Source organism: Sminthopsis crassicaudata, chromosome 3 (assembly GCF_048593235.1).
Source record: "Sminthopsis crassicaudata isolate SCR6 chromosome 3, ASM4859323v1, whole genome shotgun sequence".
NCBI lineage: Eukaryota > Metazoa > Chordata > Mammalia > Dasyuromorphia > Dasyuridae > Sminthopsis > Sminthopsis crassicaudata.
Window position 1 is genome coordinate 304,039,328 of NC_133619.1, and position 21,173 is coordinate 304,060,500.

The 21,173-nt window shown below is 36.0% G+C and overlaps 1 protein-coding gene across 1 annotated transcript; it reads right to left on the reverse strand.

Moving 5' to 3' along the window:
• Positions 1-5,873: 5,873 nt before the first annotated feature.
• RPL24 (ribosomal protein L24) lies at positions 5,874-11,498 on the reverse strand. Its single transcript, XM_074301063.1, has 7 exons — positions 11,413-11,498; positions 10,732-10,859; positions 10,537-10,612; positions 9,803-9,913; positions 7,370-7,506; positions 6,792-6,855; positions 5,874-6,002 (listed from the first exon to the last, which is right to left on the reverse strand). Exons 2-7 carry the CDS (start codon positions 10,734-10,736, stop codon positions 5,922-5,924), a joined length of 474 nt encoding a protein of 157 aa, XP_074157164.1. The 5' UTR covers positions 10,737-10,859; positions 11,413-11,498; the 3' UTR covers positions 5,874-5,921.
• Positions 11,499-21,173: the final 9,675 nt, after the last annotated feature.

A 21,173-nucleotide genomic window follows, 5' to 3' on the forward strand; every position in this document is an offset into this window, starting at 1 on the left:
GCAACACAAAAAGGTTAAGGATCCCAACACAAAGTACTAAGACACACGCCCCTTATTAAAATCTCTCCCCACCTACTTAGTTGTTTGGCATTGGGACCTGTAATTTTATTGCTGAGAAATGTTACCGACAAAGAGAAGCCCGTATAATTGTTCTCACTGGCTGTACCCAAGGAAGGATGGCTTTATAATTTATGTCTTAGAAAATTGAGCACTGACAGGTTAGGTGATTTTTTTTTCAAGTATACTATGCCACTCTGTGTCAGTGATTGGTCTTGAACACATTAACTGAAACTAAGTCCTCCTTAGGCTAGCTCATTATTTACTACCCTGAGCTGTTCCCCTATTAAATGAAATTGGCATGATATAAGTTTTATCATCTTTTTTAATACCACTTGGAAATGAGCAGAACCAGGAGTTCATTGTACACAGGAAAAGATTATACAAAATTCAATAGTGATGCATGTGGCTCTTTTCATTAATGAGATGATTGAGGCCAGTTCTAATGATCTTGTGATCATTGAGAGAGCCATCTGCACCTAGAGAGAAGACTGTGGGAACTGAGTGTGGATCACAAACTAGCATTTTCACTCTTTGTTGTTTGCTTGCATTTTTTTTCTCTCATTTTTTTTTTCCTTTTTTCATCTGATTTTTCTTGTACAACATGAAAATATATATTCAGTGTAAATTGTTTGCACTACTGTCTTTCTACCCAGGTTACTTATACTTTTGGGATCCAATTCTTAATGTGCAACAAGAAAATTGGACTTATACACATATATTGTATCTAGATTATACTGTAACACATTTAATATGTGTGGGATTTCCTGTCATCTAGGGGAGGGAGCAGAGAGAGGGAAGGGAAAATTTGGAAAAATGAGTATAAGGGATAATGTTATAAAAAAATTACTCATGCATATATACTGTCAAAAAAAGGGTACAACTATAGCAATCTAGTGTTTGATAAATCCAAAGATACCAACATTAGGGATAAAAATTCATTATTTGAAAAAAACTGTTGGGAAAACTGGAAATTAGTATGCCAGAAATTAGATATGGATCCACACTTAATACCATATACCAAGATAAGATCAAAATGGGTCCATGATTTAGGCATAAAGAATGAGATCATAAATAGATTAGAGGAACAGAGGATAGTCTACCTCTCAGACCTGTGGAGGAGGAAGGAATTTATGACTAGAGAAGAACTAGAGATCATTATTGATCACAAAATAGAAGATTTTGATTACATCAAACTAAAAAGTTCCTGTACAAACAATACTAATGCAAACAAGATTAGAAGGGAAGTAACAAATTGGGGAAATATTTTTACAGTTAAAGGTTCTGATAAAGGTCTCATTTCCAAAATATATAGAGAATTGATCCTAATTTATAAGAAATCAAACCCTTCTCCAATTGATAAATGGTCAAAGGATATGAACAGACAATTCTCAGATAATGAAATTTTAACTATATCCACTCATATGAAAGTGTTCCAAATCACTACTGATCAGAGAAATGCAAATTAAGACAACTCTGAGATATCACTACACACCTGTCAGATTGGCTAAGATGACAGGAACAAATAATGATGAATGTTGGAGGGGATATGGAAAAACTGGGGCACTAATACATTGTTGGTGGAGTTGTGAAAGAATCCAGCCATTCTGGAGAGCAATTTGGAACTATGCCCAAAAAGTTATCAAACTGCATACCCTTTGATCCAGCATTGCTGTTATTGGGCTTATATCCCAAAGAAATACTAAAGAGGGTAAAGGGACCTGTATGTGCCAAAATGTTTGTAGCAGCTCTTTTCGTAGTGGCTAGAAGCTGGAAGATGAATGGATGCCCATCAATTGGAGAATGATTGGGTAAATTATGGTATATGAAGGCTATGGAATATTATTGCTCTGTAAGAAATGACCAGCAGGATGAATTCAGAAAGGCTTGGAGAGACTTACATGAACTGATGCTGAGTGAAATGAGCAGAACCAGGAGATCATTATACACTTCAACAATACTGTAGGAAAGTGTATTCTGATGGAAGTGGTTATCTTCAACATAAAGAAGATCCAACTCACTTCCAGCTGATCAATGAGGGACAGAAACAACTATACCCAGAGAAGGAACACTGGGAATTGAATGTAAAATATTAGCACTACTGTCTTATCTACCCAGGTTACTTATACCTTCGGAATCCAACACTTAACGTGCAACAAGAAAATTGGATTTACACACATATTATATCTAGGTTATACTGTAACACATGTAAAATATATGGGATTGCCTGTCATCTAGGGCAGGGAGTAGAGGGAGGAAGGGGAAAATCTGGAAAAATGATTACAAGGGATAATTACTCATGCATATATACTGTCAAAAAAACTTTATAATTATAAAATTAATAAAAAAATTTTTAAAAACTACCCATGCATGTTTTGCAAATTAAAAGCAATAAGAAAAAAAAGAAGAAAAAAAGAATCAATGTTGAAAAATTATCCATGCATGTTTTGAAAATAAAAAGCTGTAATTAAAAAGAAAGAAAAAAAAAACCCCACTTGGATTTTGATTCACATGATTACCAGTCTTAGATCAGCTTTTACCTAACCTAATCTTAGAGCAACAAAATTCTATTCTCCTTTTTGTTCCAGGAAAGAGTGGTAAGCAAATTAACCCCACCCTCTCCATTACAATTTAATCTCATTTCTTCTGATCCCCTTTTACTTCTGAAAGATACTTATACAAAAACTGAGATGCTATTAAAAAAGCTAGGTAGGTGGTCCAGTTTACATTCTAATGGGGGAAGAGTACCTACTGGATGAGTGGCCTGGGAGGGGGAATTTGGTACTTAAAGTTTTTTGAGATGAGGGATGGGGCCAAAGGGAGTAAATTGACTATTAAGGAAAAATTGGTTGATTTGATCTTGGTCCCCAAAATGGCAGGAAAGAAAGTAAAGTATATGTGAATCTAGATTAATTAGGTGGGCCTACAAGTCAAGTGAAGTAAAGTGGCAGGAACATTCCAGAAATAACACTCTGTAAGGGTTCAAGAGAGCAGTAGCCCTAGGTGGTCTGGAGCAGGGGCTTCAACTTTTTTCATTCTCAACCCCATTTTATCCAAGAAATATTTTATGTGACCTCAGGTGTGTAGTAGGTATACAAATCAAACATCTAATAATCAAAATTCTCGACCCCTCCCTCCCCATTCAATTAAAAAATCCTCTATAGTGTCACAAACTAGTGTAAGAACATGGGCTCTAGAACAAGGTATGTTGCTGGGGAAAGTGACTATTGTCCATATAGCCTTGGATGATAATACTTCCAATTGGAAAGCATTTTAGGAAGAGTCATAATGGAATTTAATCTTGGAAAAATGAGTTAAAATCCCAGCTCAAGACATTTAAGATTGTCAGCTCTTTTTGTGGTGGTTTTCTCATCTGTAAAATGAAGGGATAGGAATCTGATGAGTGTCTTAAGGTTCCTTCTGACTTTACACTTCTGCTTTCTTTTACAAAATCCTATTCTTTATCTACACCTGACTTCTATTCCCCTTGACCCCTTGGATCTCTCCCAAGCTACAACCCAATACTAGCCACTCTTTTCCTGATCTTGACTCTGATAAGCAAATTCAACACAACAGTTTCTTCTCTTTACTTCTTAGGCTTGTTTCACCAATTGAGTCCTGTCAAAACCCTTTAGAGCACTGCTATTATTAGCCACCTTTGCTCCTTAAAAAAAAAAAAAAAAAAAGTGCTACAGACTGGAGTAGCCTTTGAGTTCACCAGAGTTGTTACTCAACTTTAACTAGGCCTTCACTGCTTCTTTGTGATCCAAGTATGCCTCTTACAACTATTATATTCCCTACATCGACTCTTCCAAATCTTTTCATTCTTCCTCAAACCTAGTCCTATGACTCTTACTTTCAGCCGAATTCCTTGCCTCAGATTTTATGTGGGAAAAAAAATTGAGGCCTTTTGCCTGATTCCCTTTTATTTCCTTTTACTCAAAAGCATTCTGCCATTTACCTCACAGAAAGTAGCCTTATTCCTTACCAATGCCATTCTATCCCATTTCTTTCAACACTGTCCCATTATCCTCACTTAATTTTAACATTTTAGTAACTTACTCCCTACTATCTTCTCTTTTGCTCTTAGCAGTTAAACTCCTTGAAGAGGACATTTATGATAGGTGCCTTCCCTTTCCTTGAACTCTTAAACTCTTACAAGTCCAATATGTTCAGTAACTCTAGAAAACATTTGTATGAAATAATGAAGAGTGAAAAGAGAAAGCAGTACACCCAGCAATATTGGTTTAAAAATTGATTAATTGATCAAAGAAATGCAAATAAAGACAACCCTGAGGTACCACTAGCTAAGATCACAGGAGAGAATGGAGGGGATGTGGGAAAATTGGGACAGGAACATTGGTGGAATTGTGAACTAATCCACCCATTCTGGACAGCAATATGGTACTATGCCCAAAGGTTTATCAAACTGCATACCCTTTCATCCAGCAGTATTTCTACTGGGCTTATACTCCAAAGAAATCATAAAAGGAAAGGTACCTACATGTGCAAAAATGTGGCAGCCCTTCCTGTAGTGGCAAGAAACTGGAAAACAGTTGATGCCTATCAGTTGGAGAATGGCTGAATTATGAGTTATGGTACATGAATGTTACGCAACATTATTGTTCTATCAGCAAGATTTCACAAAAGTCTGAGAGCCATATGCATCCAGAAAGAGGACTGGGGACTGAAATATAGATCACATATTTTCACCTTTCTTGTTTTATAAACATTTTCTGTCTCTAAAAGAAATGACCAAGAAGATAGTAGAGACCTGAAGTGAGCAGAACCAAGACATCATACACGGCAGCAAGATTATAATACATCAATTCTAATGGATGTGGCTCTTTTCAACAATGAGATGATTGAGGCCAATTCCAATGGTCTTGAAATAGTCATTTGCACCCAGAGAAAGGACTGTGGTAACCGAGTGTGGATCACAACATAACATTCTCACTTTTTTTCGTTTGCTTGCATTGTTTTTTCTTTTTCATTCTATTTTTCTTGTTTAGGAAGGTAATTATATAAGTATATAAGATAATGGATTTAACGTGTTTAACATATTTTGGATTATTTGTAATCTGGGGGGGGATTTGGAACACAAGGTTTTGTTGAAAAATTATGCATGCAAAGTCTTGAAAATAAAAATTAAAAATTCTTTTTTCCTTTTGGGTTCTGATTTTTCTTCTGCAGCATTAATAATGGAAATATGTATAAAAGAATTGCACATGTTTAATATATATTATACTACTTACTGTCTAAGGGATGGAGTGGAGGAAGAGAGAAAGAAAAAATTACAATGTTTTACAAAGGTGAATGCTGAAAACTTAAAAAAAAAAAAAAAAAAAAAAAAGACTGATTATAAACATCTAAAATAATTATTATAAAGGATATATTAAGACACTATTTGCATCCAGAAAAAATTGATAAACCTGAGTGTAAAATAACTTTACAATCATCTTTGGGGCAGAAAAGAGAAAATAATTTGTGATAGTTTTGTTGTAGACTATCAAGATGTGTCTAGTAGATTTGCAATTTTTCAATCATCTTCGTTGGTCAATCTTATGAATTGTGTTTTATTCCATAAACTAAAAATAAGCTAAACGTTTAACTTGACATATGAACAGTGATCCTTCTCAAAAACTTTCATGACTTAAGGCAAATTCATCATTTTCCCAGTTTAGAATAAAAGAACAGAATTTAAATAGGAACAGCTTGCTTTTTTTTTTTTAGCAACACCAAAAAGAAAAGCATTGTTTCTTAATATCAAGACAAATCTTAAAAAGTTAACAAGAGATAAAACAAAGCACTTTGAGTCAAAGGAACTTTAAATTTTATTTTACTCAATCAAAATTAGTAGATAATCAACGTTTTCCACCAACTCGGGGAGCAGAAACTTTCACAGGCTTCACAATTTTTTGTTTAGGTGCTGCCTTTGTGGGAGCCTATGAAAAGACATGAATTAATATGACATGATTCCAATTTTCCTATACATTATATAATAATTTATCTCAAAGCAGGCACATAAATATAACTGAGCAACAATGCTTTCCAACTACTTCACCTTTCCCCCCACTTTCCTTCTCTTCAAATGCCTATCTACCTGCTTCATGGATACAAGTTCTGAATGTAGTATTAGCATATACCTGACTTAAAGATTCTTTAGTGTTTCCTAGGGAGATCTAGGCTAGCTCCAGTGTACATTGATAAAGACAGGTTAGTAGACCAGTAATTTGACTGGTCTAATACTATTAACAACAATTTACGTTTATATAGTGCTTTGTATGTATTGCTGGGTCTGCTGCTAAACTAATTATCCCATTTAATTGTTACAACTACCTAGAGAAATAGATGTTATTATGGCCTAAATTTTACTGAGGAAGAAACAAACAGATTAAATGACTTGCCAAAAGTCACAGAGCTACTTAAGTGTCTGAGATTGGATCTTAACTCAAAGCTTATCTTCTCTATAACTTAAACTGTGGAGAAAAAGAAACTGCTTATCTGTGACTGATCTAGTTGGACATGATCTCATTTTATACATTTCTAATATTCATATGATGTCAAACCAAGGGAATTCTAGTTACTGAGACCACCTCCATCTACTCCATCTACAATAGTCCCAACTACATTAGTTATCCAGCTTCTGCCTATGAACTACTTTTCTCCATATTGCAGTGATTTAGTATTCAAAGTAAATATACTTCAGGAATCAGAGAATGACAACAGCTTACCTTAGCAGCAGATGCAGCTGTCTTCTTAGTTGCTTGCTTGGCCTTTTTTGCTTCCTTGGCAGCCCTGGAAAGTAAAAATTATCTTAAGCAAAAATATATAATTGACTGCCATTGGAAAAATGGAATAAGATGTTAGCAGCAAAACAGAAAACAAATTCCCATTCATAACCACCCACCAACTTCCCAGAATATAGCACACTTGAGGGATTAGGGATTAGCAGTGGTGAATACATACTCAAATGATTGTCCCTAAACCTCCAACAGAATATTCAGAGCTTAAAGCACTACCAATTTCAGCTTTAATATAAGGGTCACTTTCCATACATCTTGATGACTAGCAGGGCAGCGAAACGGTTTTTTTTGTTTTGTTTTTTTTAATTTAGTTATTCACTATCCCATAATCAGTTTATGCTAACAGAAAAATGTTTCTGTCTTGTATCCTATTTAAGAGACCAAATGTTCACAGACCAAACAACGGTCTTAATGGCCTTTATAGTTTGGCACTACATACATGTAAACAAAAAGTAATTCGAATGAGTTGATTGTTGACATTGTAAAACTAATAAATGATTCCTCACCTGATGGCTTGTTCTCGTTGGGCCTTTCGAACTTCAGGTTTCTGGTTCCTCTTGGCCATTATATCAGCAAGAGAAGCTCCAGTGATGGCTCTCTGGAATTTAACAGCCCTGCGAGTTCTTTTCTTTTGAATCTCTTCCTGAGGAAAAAACAGCATTTCATTCACTGGAGAGTTTGAAAGAAAAATTATCCACAGGAAGAATTAGAGCACTAACTTAGAAACAAAGTAACCCAACCTTTTGTTTTACAAAAAGGTCAGAGAGGTGGAACAGCTGGCCTAAGGCCATGTAGTTATTAAAAGTCAAGACAGCAAGCAGTACATCCCAGTTTCTGACCAAATTCAGTGTTCTTTCTATCTTGAAACAAATTAGTGGGAAATGTGCCTGTTTTATTATTCCAAGGGCAGGTAATTCAGTAAAAGAATTCCACTTCAAATATTCAGTGGCAAATGCCACTTCATTTAACTATTGACCATTTTTATTGCTTTTTCAAAGTTAGAAAATCCAAGTGTCCAGTTTCTGCTTTATCTAGTAGCTGGCTTTCACATGAACAAGCAACAGGAAATATGGATCCTCTAAAACCTAACACCAAAAAAACAAAATGAAATACATACCAGACACTTGACAATGCTCCTACACCCTCTATTTAGTAAAGATTAAATTTAAAGTCTTAGACACCTCTTCACCCCGCCTTGTTTACTACATCTAAATAAAGCAATTACAAAGACTTGCCAATTGTACCTCCATATCTTCTCACCAATGTATTCCACCATCTGTCTCCATCAAGCCAACAGCTCTAGTTTAAGCCCTACTAATGTTTAATTGGTGTCCACCTTACACTTTAATGCCAAAGTGATACGCCTAAAAGCATTTATGAACATGCAACTTCACTTGTTGTTTCAGTGGACTACTCTCCTGCTCACTAAATATTCCACACTATATCAAAATACCCTAAAATTCAGGCAAACTGGCCTAATCTCTATCCTTTATACTTGATGACCCTCTATGTTTAACACACACATCCCTTCCTGACCTCAGCATATCAAAACTTGTTTCAAACCTCAGTTTCATCCACCTCCTAAACAAGGTCATAAGCAGGTTCGCTTCAAGTGCTAGGCATTCACCTGCCCCAAAACCTTGTACGTATTTTTACTTGTACATGTTTTCCCAAAGTTAGAAATAAATTCCTTTGAGGCAGAGATATTTTAATCTATCACCAGGATCTTGTATAGTATCTCTCTTAATATATGCCTGCTGATTATTACCTGTATGCTGACCCATATTTAAGATTAGACAATGGGGGGGAGGGGAATTAAGTGCTTACTATATGCCCACTGTGCCTATCACAAATATATTTGATTTTTACAATTCTGTGTGAAGTAAGAGTGATTATCCTCATTTTACAGTTGATGAAATAGGTTGATTTGTGATTTGCAGCATCATCCAGCTATGGTCTGGTGCTAAAATTGACTCCAGGTTTTCTGAACTCTGGATTCAGCTTCCATACACTGTGCCACCTAGATGCTTCTTGGGTTAGCGAATATATCAGAGAGAAATAGATTAAACACAATAGCATCAGAAGGCCTGGATCATCAATGTCTAGCTTTTTTTCCTAGGCTGCCAACTGTGATCTTAGATAAATCATAGCACCTCTATTCCTCATAGGCTTCAGCTGTTTATCAGTAAATGAAGGGCATTAGACTAGTTGACCTACATAAGTTGTATGTAAATGTAAACTGTTATCACATTATTAAAGTTTATTCTATTTCCAATGGAACAACTTTTAAAAGACTTGATTCTTTAACTCTACTCCACTCTTGTATCTTATTTCTTTCACAGTACATTTTCAATTTTGTACCTCAAAAGATGAAATTTAACCACCTATTGTAAGATTCTTCTCTTGCTATGATTCTCAATACCATCCTTTGGAGTATTCCAGAATTAAATCAACACATAATTAACCTCCAATTATATCAATATCAAATGTAATCATTTCAAAAAATATCACAAAAAGAAAAAGATTCAGTTGTCAGCTAAAAAACTCTTACAAATTATCAAAATGATTATTCTATTACAAATGAAAATAAAACGACACAAATTAAGGTTATCTTTTAAGGTTACTTTTTTTAAAAATTCCAACAATTTATTAATCTGTTCTATTTCCACTAATTCCAGCTTACACTTCCAGTATGTTTTAGATAATCTTTAAATTTGAACTTGCTTTTCCTAGTTGCCTTGAAAGACCCCTGCCTTTGTATATAGTCTATGAGGATAACATTAAAACCAAATTGTACTTATGATATACACCATTTGTAGTTAAGTTGCTTAACCTTTCAAAATCTTAGGAAAGATCACTTTGATTTGGTGGCTAAAGTTCCCTATTCTAGGTTAAGATTGAAAAAAGGCCCACCAAAACACCAAACATATTTTACTAACCGACTGGCCCTTTTTGTGCTTTCTTCTATACAGGACAGTCCAATTGATCTGCCGAGGGTTCCTCTTTGAAAGAAATGCAGACTCGCATTTTGCATTCAAAAACTGGAAAACCTATGGTGAAAAAAATTTAAGACGATCTGCTCACAAAAAATTTCAAAGCTTCAGCTATCATACAATGCAAAGAATTGTTATCCCTTTATGCAAATGACAACTAGTAGAAAGCCAGAAATCATTATTATAAACTGCCAAAATTAAATTATACTATAAGAAAGTAATGGCTTACATAATGGAATACGGAATAAATGGAATGGGGTTCAGGGAAGCCTGTATGAAGTAATGCAGAGTGAAGTCAGCAAAATCAGAACATGAGAATAACACTGTAAAAGGGGGAAAAAAAACTTTTGCAAAGAGATTTTTCAACCAATGTGACTCGAATAAAGGTGTTGACGGATTCAAAATGATGAATAAGTCATTTGGGAGGGGGGGAGGGTGACAATGTAGAAATGTGCAATGAGAAATCTCATTTACAAAAATCTTGCTTTCCTTCCAAATTGGGATGGAGTGAAAATATTAGTGGAAAAATAGAAAGTAAGCCCGACTACAGTCATTAGGGACACAAAAGAAACAGAGTGCTAGCCTCCCTCCGGGGCCGCGGCGGAAGCTCGTAGCTGCCCCGGGCCTGCTCGGCGCCACCTTCACGTCCCGGGCCCGGGCGCAGCGCGAGAGCGTCTCACCTTCCCGTCCGTTCGGGCATAGCGCCTCCCATGCCCCGGGTAGATCTTGTACCCGCTGAAACTGCACAGCTCGACCCTGAAAAGAGAACCAGGGAAATCAGTCACCGAGGGCGTCCCAAGGGAGAAAGCGCCATGTCGGCAGAGGCCTCCCGGGCGAGGATGGACGTGGATTGGAAAGCTAGCATCTTTACTTACTTCATGACTGCAAGCAGCAGGAAGATGGCGAAAAGGAAGAGAGAATTGTGGGAAGGATTCTTATATACGGGGGCGGTCTTCTCTGGCGTCTTCCGTCCTACGCTCACATTAGACGCCTCGAGATGACGCTACTTCCGGCGATGGGTCAAACATTTGGGTAGCGGCGTTTTGGTAAGGGAAGCGACACAAGGAAACACAAAAAGTACGTTCTTTAATCGGTAACCTGGTACTTTTTGATCGAACTAAATCACGTTTTATTCTTTAGGGCTTGATATAAAACCTCCCCGTGAACTAAGCAGGATAATTATTGTCCCCTTTTTATAAATGAAGAAACAGGGTCCGGGAAGGGAAACAACTTATGGTTCCTAGTAACAACTATCTATTCAGAATTGCAGACTGAAGAACATACTTCCCCGGTGACACACCGAGGAGAACCCAGGGTCTTGCCGCTGTGCCCGAGGGGGCGAATCAAACTGAGACACTGAGTCCCAGTGCGACAGTGAACTTGACCTTATAAGTTCCGCTCCCTAAACTCTAGAGCTCCCGAGCCGCCGGCATAGTCACATGGGGCTGCCCACGGCCATACATCCCGGCACCTCTTCCCTTCCCCCTCTCTCTCCCCGCCCCAGGCTCAGCCAGCATGTCCTCTTTGTCCACTTGGCTCCGAGGTTACGGGAATACCAGCGCTTGAAATACAAGAGCCAGGGGTCGGATTCTAGCCTGAAGTGACTCCCAGATGGCGGCGGGGCTATAAGGGCGCAGGCCTGATCAGCTGCTCCCCTCCACGTCTCTCCAGTAGCAGAGCCCAAATCGCCCCGCCCCCTCGCCTTTCTCCTCCCTCCTGTTCCGCCTTCTCCCTAGATCCCCGCCCTAGTCTTCTAACCCACCCTCAGAAAGAAGTGTGACCTTTGTCCCAGCAGTGTTACTACTGGGTTTATATCCCAAAGAGATATCAAAGAAGGGAAAGGGACTTGTATGTGCAAGAATGTTTGTGGCAGCCCTCTTTGTAGTGGCCAGAAACTGGAAATTGAATGGATGCCCATCAATTGGAGAATGGCTGAATAAGTTATGATACATGAATGTTATGGAATATTATTGTTCTGTAAGAAATGACCAGCAGGATGAATACAGAGAGGCCTGGAGAGACTTACATGAACTGATGCTGAGTGAAATGAGCAGAACCAGGAGATCATTATATACTTCAACAACACTATGATGATCAATGGGCGTGGACTTCTTCTACAATGAGATGAACCAAATCAGTTCCAATACAGCAGTAATGAATTGAACCAGCTACACCCAGCAAAAGAACTCTGGAGAAAGAATGTGAACCACAAGATTTCTTCTCCTTCTGTTATTGTCTGCTTGCATTTTTGTTTTTCTTAAGATATTTTTACCTTCTTTCTAAATCTGATTTTTCTTGTGCAGCAAGATAACAGTTTGGACATGTATACATATATTGTATTCAACATATACTTTAACATATTTAACATGTATTGGTCAACCTGCCATCTGGGGGGGGGGAAGAGGGGAAAAATTGGAACAAAAGGTTTCGCAAGGGTCAATGCTGAAAAGTTACCCATGCATATATCTTGTAAATAAAAAACTAAAATAAAAAAAGAAGAAGAAGAAGAATCAGCTTGGTGTGCTAGGGAGAGCTCTGGTCCCAAGTCTTGACTTACGGGTCTGTAACCTTTTCCCTTCTCTTAGACTTCTGTTGAGTCATTTAAAAATGAGCTTCGGATTTTTTTTTTTAATTTAAATTAAAACAAACAAACAAACAATCTTTTCTTGTCTCTCCCAATCCTCCCCTGTAAAGGGCTGAAACTCCGAATAGGTTCACTGGAATCAAGACAACCTAGCACTTAAGGCTAATTACCTATTGGACAATACTCTATTAGCAAATGCTTGGAAAAAATGGCTCTTCTCACTATTCTGTGCTAGCTTGATCTTTTGGTGTATACAGATAATTGTAGGAAGGATTAGGAGGTGGAGTGAGACAAGCCAGACTCACTTTGGAGGAGGACAAGGAGAAGGGAGGTTGGTGGAGAGTGTGTGGCAGTTTTGTCCATCCCCTTCACTTCTCCCCCTAAAACCAAGGGACTTTTGCTTATCCTGATTCCGGCTGATTCTGAGGCCTCCAGAGAGTTAATCCAGATTTCACACTCTCCTTCTCAAGAAAGAGAATAGGAAAATTCTCCTTATAAATGTGCTTAAATTAGCAAAACAGTAATTTTCATCATGAGTTATTGGGAATTGAATTAGATCATTGTATTGTTGAGAAGAGCTAAATCAATCATAGCTGATCATCACAATTGTGTTGCTATTACTGTGTACAGTGTTCTGATTTTGCTCACTTCATTTTGTATCTAATCTTATGAATCTTAACAGGTTTTTCTGAATTGTCACCCTGCTTGTCATTTCCTAGAGCACAATAATATTTCATTACAATCATACATACTACTTATTCAGCCATGTGCATCCTCTCAATTTCCACTTCCTTACCACCACAGAAAAGAGCAGCTACAGATATTTTTGTGCATGTAGGCCTTTTACTTCTTTTTTGTGATTTCTTTGGGATATAGACCTAGCAAGTAGTATTACTAAAGTATATCCACAATTTATCTTGCCTCTTCTTGCTCTTTTCCTTGCTAATCTTGCCAGTTTCCAGGATTTTAACCATTTCTATAAATGTTTATTGATTGAGTGATGTAAATAAATCCCATACTTGCATATTCAGTTCTCATTTCTTTGCTAAATTCTAGCCCTACATTCCTGAGCTTGCTACCCATCTTTATCTGGATATTTTTTGGGCCAGACTTAACTCAAGCCAGTATGAAACACTCATAAACCATCTAGCATTTAACAACTACCACAAAAAAAGAGTACATAATAGCATGTAAAGGAATTCAGCAGAGATACAGACTGATTCAGATGGGTACAGTTCCTTGGCCTCCATATTTTCCACAGTGACAAGCCTGGTCAATAGCTTTGTCATGACTGAAGAGATCCTGATTCTGGTGCTGGTCTTTTGCATTTGGAGTACTAATATTCTGGACCAGTTAAATCTTCAGAATTGTTTCTTGGGGGGAAAATAGCCCAGTCTACATGTAATAAATACTGCTTTCATCACAATATCACAGATATTTCAAACTTACTATATCTAATATGCAATTTAAAAAAAAAATTAAAACCACATCTAAATTCCTAAATTCCATATTTCTGTCAAGACAGTTCTATTTTTCTAGTCACCCAGGTGCACAAAGCAAATGTAAACTATTTTGTAAACCTTGAAGTAGTTAAGTCTTTATTACTTCTTGCCTGAACTATTACAATAGCCTCCTAATTTATTGTCTTGCCTTCATTATTTTCCCTTTTCAATCTGTCCTACATCTTTAATTTTTAGGATTTCCAATTTGGTGTTTACTTGGAGATTTTTAATTTGTTCCTTTTCTGTTTTTTAAAAATTGATCACCCAATTCATTGGTCTGCTTTTTCTCTATTTTATCAATATAAACATTTAGAGAGAGAAGTTTTCTTTTGATTAATGCTTTTGTTGCATCCTATAGGTTTTGATATGTTAACTAATTATTGTCTTTTTAAAAAATGAATTTTTTTCTATTATTTGGTTTTTAACCCACTTATTCTTTGAGATTAGTTGTTTAGTTTCTAATTAGTTTTTAATCTGTGTTTCCATGGTCCTTTATTGCATATAATTTTAATTGCATTGTGATCTAAAAGGATGCATTTGATATTTCTGCTTTTCTGCATTTAATTTATAAAGTTTTTATGTCCTAATATATGGTCAAACTTTATAAATATGTCTCACTGAGGAAAAGATATATTCTTTTCTATCTCATTTTTCTCCATATATCTATCATATCTAGTTTATCTAAGATTTTATTTGCCTCCTTGACCTCTTTTTTATGTTTTTTTCTTTTTGGTTAGATCTATCTAATTCTGAGAGGGGAAGATTAAAGTCCCCCATTCTTATACTATCTATTTCCACTTATAATTTATTTAACTTTTCCTTTAAAAATTTAGATGCTATCTCTAGGACCTGGGAGGGGAGGGAAGAAAAAAAAAAAATCCACATGATAACTTTGTTACATATTTAAATGAAATAGCGTTTTACACAGTAAACTTATAGTTTCTTTTCAATATACTATTATGAAAATACTTGTTTTATTCCATAAATGAGAAATAAATTTTTAAAAATAGTATCAGCTAAAAAAATTAGATGCTATATATTAGATTTAATATATATTTTTAACATGTTTAACATATATTGGATTACTTGCCATCTAGGGGAGGGAGTGGGGGAAGAAGGGAAATTTGGAATACAAGGTTTTACAAAGATCAGTGTTGAAAAATTATCCATGTATGTGTTTTGAAAATAAAAAACTTTTTAAAATTTCTCAAAAAAATAGTAAAACTTTAGATGCTATAGTATTTTGTGCTTTTAGATTTAGTATTGATATTGCTTCCTTGTCTATGTTACCTTTTATCATAATGTAGTTTTCCTGTTTATCTCTTTTAATTAAATCTATTTTAACTTTAACTTTGCCTATGATCATGATTGCTTCTATGCTTTTTTTTTACATCAGTTGAAACAAATAAATTCTATGCCAGCCCTTTATTTTAATGCTTCATGTAGCTCTCATTTTAAAATTTATTTCTTGTAAGCATCCATTCTGCTATCCATTTCCATCTTATAGGTAAGTTCATCCCATTCACATGAAAAGTAAGAGTTATTAGCTAAAAAATAAAGTCATCTCTTGCTTCATTCCTTTATTACCTAACTTATTTCATTGAATGGATGGTTATCTTAGTCAAACTAAATATTTTACCTTAAAAGGCCAAGGTTTTCTACCTCTTCCAGGACCATCTCCAGTTGTCCTGATCTATATCTGACCACTGAACCCAGATGGTTCCCAAACAGAAAGTGGGACTGGCTGGTGACCTTGGACAGGAAGGAGGCTTCCCTAAAATCCAATTCACTTTCTTGTAATGGTCATCTACAAGAATGACAAACAATAACAACTAGTTGTGTATTTCCCTCTATTTTTTCTCTCTATTCTCACCTCTCTTTTACCCTATCCTTCCTCAGACATCTGATTTACTTCTAAGCCTTTTTAAAAATATTTTTAAAAATTAATTTTATAATTATAACTTTTTTTTGACAGTACATATGCATGAGTAATTTTTTACAACATTATCCCTTGTACTCACTTCTGTTCTGAATTTTCCCCACTTCTAAGCCTTAATTCCCTAATCTTCACCCTTTTAAAAATTCCTCCCTTGGCCTCTTTATACTTCTATTCCTTAATTTACCCACTTCTTCAAGAGTCCCTCTTTCCACTCCCTTACTTCTTGATCTATACACCCTTCCAAAAATCCTTTCCTTATCCTCTTACCTTGCCCTCTCATTTCTTTTAAATTAAGAAGACGTTGCATATGTACTGTCAAAAAAAAAAGTTATAATTATAAAATAAAAAAAGTAAAAAAAATAAAATAAAATAAAATAAAAAATTAAGAAGACGTTTACACTCTTCAAGATTATTCCCTCTTTAATCCAGTTCTGATGAAAATAAAGTCATAACATTTTTATCCCTCTACCCCTACCTATTTCCACTATAACAGTTCTTTCATTCATGCCTCATTTATATAATTGCTCCATTTTATCTTTCCCTAGTCAGTTTTATTTTTTAGAATCATCTCACCATACTCAACCCCAAACCTTCTATCTAAGATCTTTGAAACAACCCAAGAAATATTCCTAAGAGTACACATTTTTCCAAATAAGAAGTACACTCATAATTGGTCTTTGGTTTTTTGCCTTATGTTTCTTCCAGATCTTTGATGTCAAATTTTCCATTAAGGGGGCCTTTTTATGACAAATACATGAAAGTCTTTCAATTCATTAAATGACTTTTTTTTAAAAATTCAGTATTAATCTGTTTTGCTGCAAGTTATTCCTGTTTACTCTTTGAAAAATAATATTCTAAGACTTTCTGTCTTTCAGTGTAAAAGCTGTTAGCTTTTGTGTTATCCTCACCCAAATCAGGTTTCATCTGGTTAGTTCAAAAGAAGCAAGCCCTGTAGAAGCTCTTTCCCCTCAACACTCCTGACATGGTTCCCTGGCCTTCTCCTTCTAGATTGATGCTATCCTTCCCATTCTCCCTTCCAATGACTGCAGAAGAGAATGCCGAGATCTTGCCATACCCTGATCTTTGAGCCTTCTTCTTCTTCTCAATGGTGGTGGGCCACACCTTACCCTAATCACCCTCCCCCACCTCTACCACTTCCCTCCACCTCAACTTGCTGGGTGAACATGATTGCTCACACTCTTTGGATGAGCAGGGAATCACCAAATGTAATTCTTCTGGTAAGATAAAGGATACCTTGGCCATTATCAATGTTGGGGTACAGGGGCTTTGAAGTCCCAAAATGTTGGGGTTCTGCAAGGTATCTCAAAAGAATTTGTAGGCCTACACTATTTCCAAATCAAGAGGCGAAAATTTTATGATGACTTTATTAGCTGCAGACTAAGTTCCAACATGGAACAGTGAAAAGTTGGGAGATAGAGAAGGTAAGAGAAAATCAAATACTGTTTGGAAATTTCATCATTGTTATTCATTAGCTCCAGGATGTTACTGATATATTGATGTTGGGTATTTCACCTTATTACTTATTATTATAGCAGGCCAAAATGTTAACTAAGATAAAATCATTCTTTGAAAGTCAGTATCCTTAGGCAAGTTAGGCACTTCCCTTTTCTTGTAGCTGAACTCACCCAAATGTGTTAGGAACCCCAAGAGATCTGTTTTATGACCCTGTTTGTGTATAAAATGAACCTCCAAAATTCTATTCCTTGCAAATAGGCTTTTCTCTGCCTTTTTGCCCACCGACTCTGCAGCATCCCTTTCCTGGCAATAGGCTTTCTCCCTGGAGGACTTTTGCCTGCTGACCCTACCGGCGTTCCTTTCCTAATCAATAAAGATTTTGTTTTTAACATTAAGCGAATTGAGTAGGCTAATTCATTCGCTAGAAATCCGGCCTTGGTACTTTGGAGGGAGGAGGAGAGAGAGATAGACACTCAGAAAAGAACCACTGACCTATCTCTGCCCAGAGTTTACCTCCCTCTTCATTCACCCTCTTCAATTTCTTACAGAACAATAATATTCCATAACATTCATATACCACAATTTATTCAGCCATTCTCCAATTGATGGGTATCTACTCAGTTTCCAGTTTCTAACCACTACAAAGAGGCCTGCCACAAATATTTTTGCACATACAGGTCCCTTCCCCTTCTTTAAGATTTCTTTGGGATATAAGCCCAATAGTAACACTGCTGGATCAAAGGGTATGCACAGTTTGATAACTTTTTGAGCATAGCTCCAAATCGTTCTCCAGAATGGCTGGATGTATTCAGTGTCCCAGTTTTCCCACATCCCCTCCAACATTCACCATTATCTTTTCCTATCATCCTAGCCAATCTGAGATGTGGGAAAAGCATATCCTTTAAAAAAAATGTAATTTTTGCTTGGAATCTTTGTGACAGTAATGCATGAAATGAAAAGCTTAGGCATATTTTGAAGGATTTCATAGCTTTAGCATATTGTCTCTACCCAGAAAACATATTATAAACATTGACTATTTTGCCTGTGAACCTAATCCATTCCACTGATCGATTACTCTATTGCCAATACCAAATGGTCTTGATGACCTCTGCTTTATAATATTGTTTTATGTCTGGTACAGTTAGACCACCTTCATTTGCATTTTTTTATTAATTCCCATGAAATCCTTGACCTTTTGTTCTTCCAGATGAACTTTGTTATTATTTTTTCTAGTTCTATAAAATAATTTCTTGGGAGTTTGATTGATATTACACTAAGTAAATTAATTTAGGTAGTATTGTCATTTTTATTACATTACCTCATCCTACTCAGGAGCACATGGGAAACACCCCAATTTGTTATCATGAATTTTTCTTTCAAGCACCCAATTCACAAAACTCAAGAAAAATTATATGTATAAACTCATAGCAGAACCAATGGAAAATAATAACATCTGCCAATACCTTCTTTCCAGAAGCTAGTAGTGGATTAATTGTATAAAAAAAAAAAAAAAAAAATAGATGAACAAGCAGTTTGTCTGAAAAAAAAATCTGGGGATTTTAATCAACAATGACTCATTTATTAGGTGATTACTATGTTCTAGTAGTCACTGCAATAGTTCAGGGGATAGTTCATTACAATCTGAACTTCCATCAGTTCAGTAACTGAGTGGGTGGAAAATCTCAAAGACAAATATTTTGGACTCTAGACAACTGAACATCTTGGGAATTATAGTCTTTTACTCCAGCTCCCAAATCCTACTCAAAGTTTCCTCCCTTTTCTCCTATGCTAAAATGGGAAAGATGAGGACCAATTCCCAAAATGCCCAAAATAGTTCACAACATTTGCCCTTGAGACTTGCAACAAGAAGAATTTTACATTTTGACAATAGAAATGAAAAAGATTTAGAAACCAATTGCATAAATACCCTTGAGTGATGGAAAGGTTTTGGAACTCAGATGATGGGGAGAATGGTTTTAGGAGACTGCAAATTTTATATGAATCACCAAGATGATATAGCAGGTAACAAAACTATATAGACTTAAGTTGCATTAAGAAAAACAAAATCCAAGACTAGAGAGGTAATAGTCCTACATATTCAGCTTTGTCAGAGCATATATGGAAATATTGTGTCCTGATATAGTCACCACAATTTAGGAAAAACAATGATAAGCTGGAGATAATAAGAAGGAGGCTAACAGGATAGTGAAGGGTCTTGAAGAAATGAAATATGAAGACTGGTTGAAAGAAATTGGGATATTTATCCTGGAACACAAAAGACTGAGAATCAGGGAATATAGAAAATTAGACTTGTCTTGTTTTATCTCAAGAGATATGAACAATGAGTAAAAGTAACATGACGGTGAATTTAGGTTTGGAATAGGGAAAACCTTGAGAGTAACTAGAGGTATGTAAACATATACTTCCTATTGAGCAAAGGGATAAGCGTACAGCTCTGTCAACTGCCTTGTTTCAAATATGAGCCCTGCAGATCCCAGCCCTCCTTTGCCTTCCTGGAGCTCTATCTACATTGTCTTTATGTCTTCCAGTTGACCAGGCCTTAATATGCACTATAGCTACACTACCTTTAGGAACTCCCTATATGTAAACCTTATTATATTTATTATTGTTAGAAATGAAAACTTCAAACCGAAATTCTTGGAGTGAATGTAGAGAGATTTTATTATATGTCTTGCAAGAAGGGGTTTCATACTCCTTTGAGGTGGCAAAAACACAATTCACAGAAGCCCAGAGCAGTAGTTATATTCTATAATCTCACCCTGCCTCATCATCCCTTCCCCAGAATTTCCATTGAAGGAGATCCTGCCAAAATCTAAAATTTCATGACAATTCCATTATATATATACTCCTTCATATATTTCCATATTTCCCCCTTCCCCTTGCCATATCATCATATGTTCTGTTAATGAAGCTCTAATTTTATGTAGCATGTGTGGCTTATATACTTGAAACTTGTTAAAAAGTGTTCAATTAAAAATTTTGCTTGCCACAGGCAAAAATCCACCTGCTGGCTATATCTGTTGACTTAAGACATTCTTTAATTCTTGAGGCAGCTAGGTAGTGCAGAAGTCAAGAGGACCTGAGTTCAAATGTAGCCTCAGACACTTAATACTTCCTAGCTATGTGACTCTGGGCAAGTCATTTAACCCCAATTGCCTCAGCAAAAAATAAATAAATAAATAAAAATACATTCTTTAATTCTTGTCAGCTAGGAAGTACTTCCCCTAAAGTTTACATTCCATTCTTTTTAACCAGGGCAATCGAGAGGGAGTCTGTGCAACTAGGAAACTTTTTTCCTTTAATTAATTATTTATATTCATTTTTTCTTTACTTCTTTGTAAATTGTTCTTTGGTTCTCCACTTCGAACCTCATTTATTTTATTCTTTTTACCCCCTTTCATCTCCCCCACTACTCCTAAGCAAGCTATAGTTAAATATAAAGCTATATTTATGTATGCATATATACATATATACATACATACTCACATTCCACACACCCAAACATTCCACATACATACCTGTCTCTCCTATCTCTGCTGACTCTTGATTAAATTCAACTCTGAAACTTGCTTTGCTATTGCCTAACCTCCCCCCACCCAAAGATCCCTCCCTTGTCATCTTCCCTTATCCTTTGCTTCCCCATCCACCCATCTTCTTTATAGATTTTGAAGGATTTTCATGATATTAAATCAGTTCCCAATGTTAAGATCTTCAGAACTATAAGTCCTCCTCCCCTAATGCCTCTGTCTATTCTTCCTCTGTATCTTATTTGTATAACATGATTATTATTTTTTC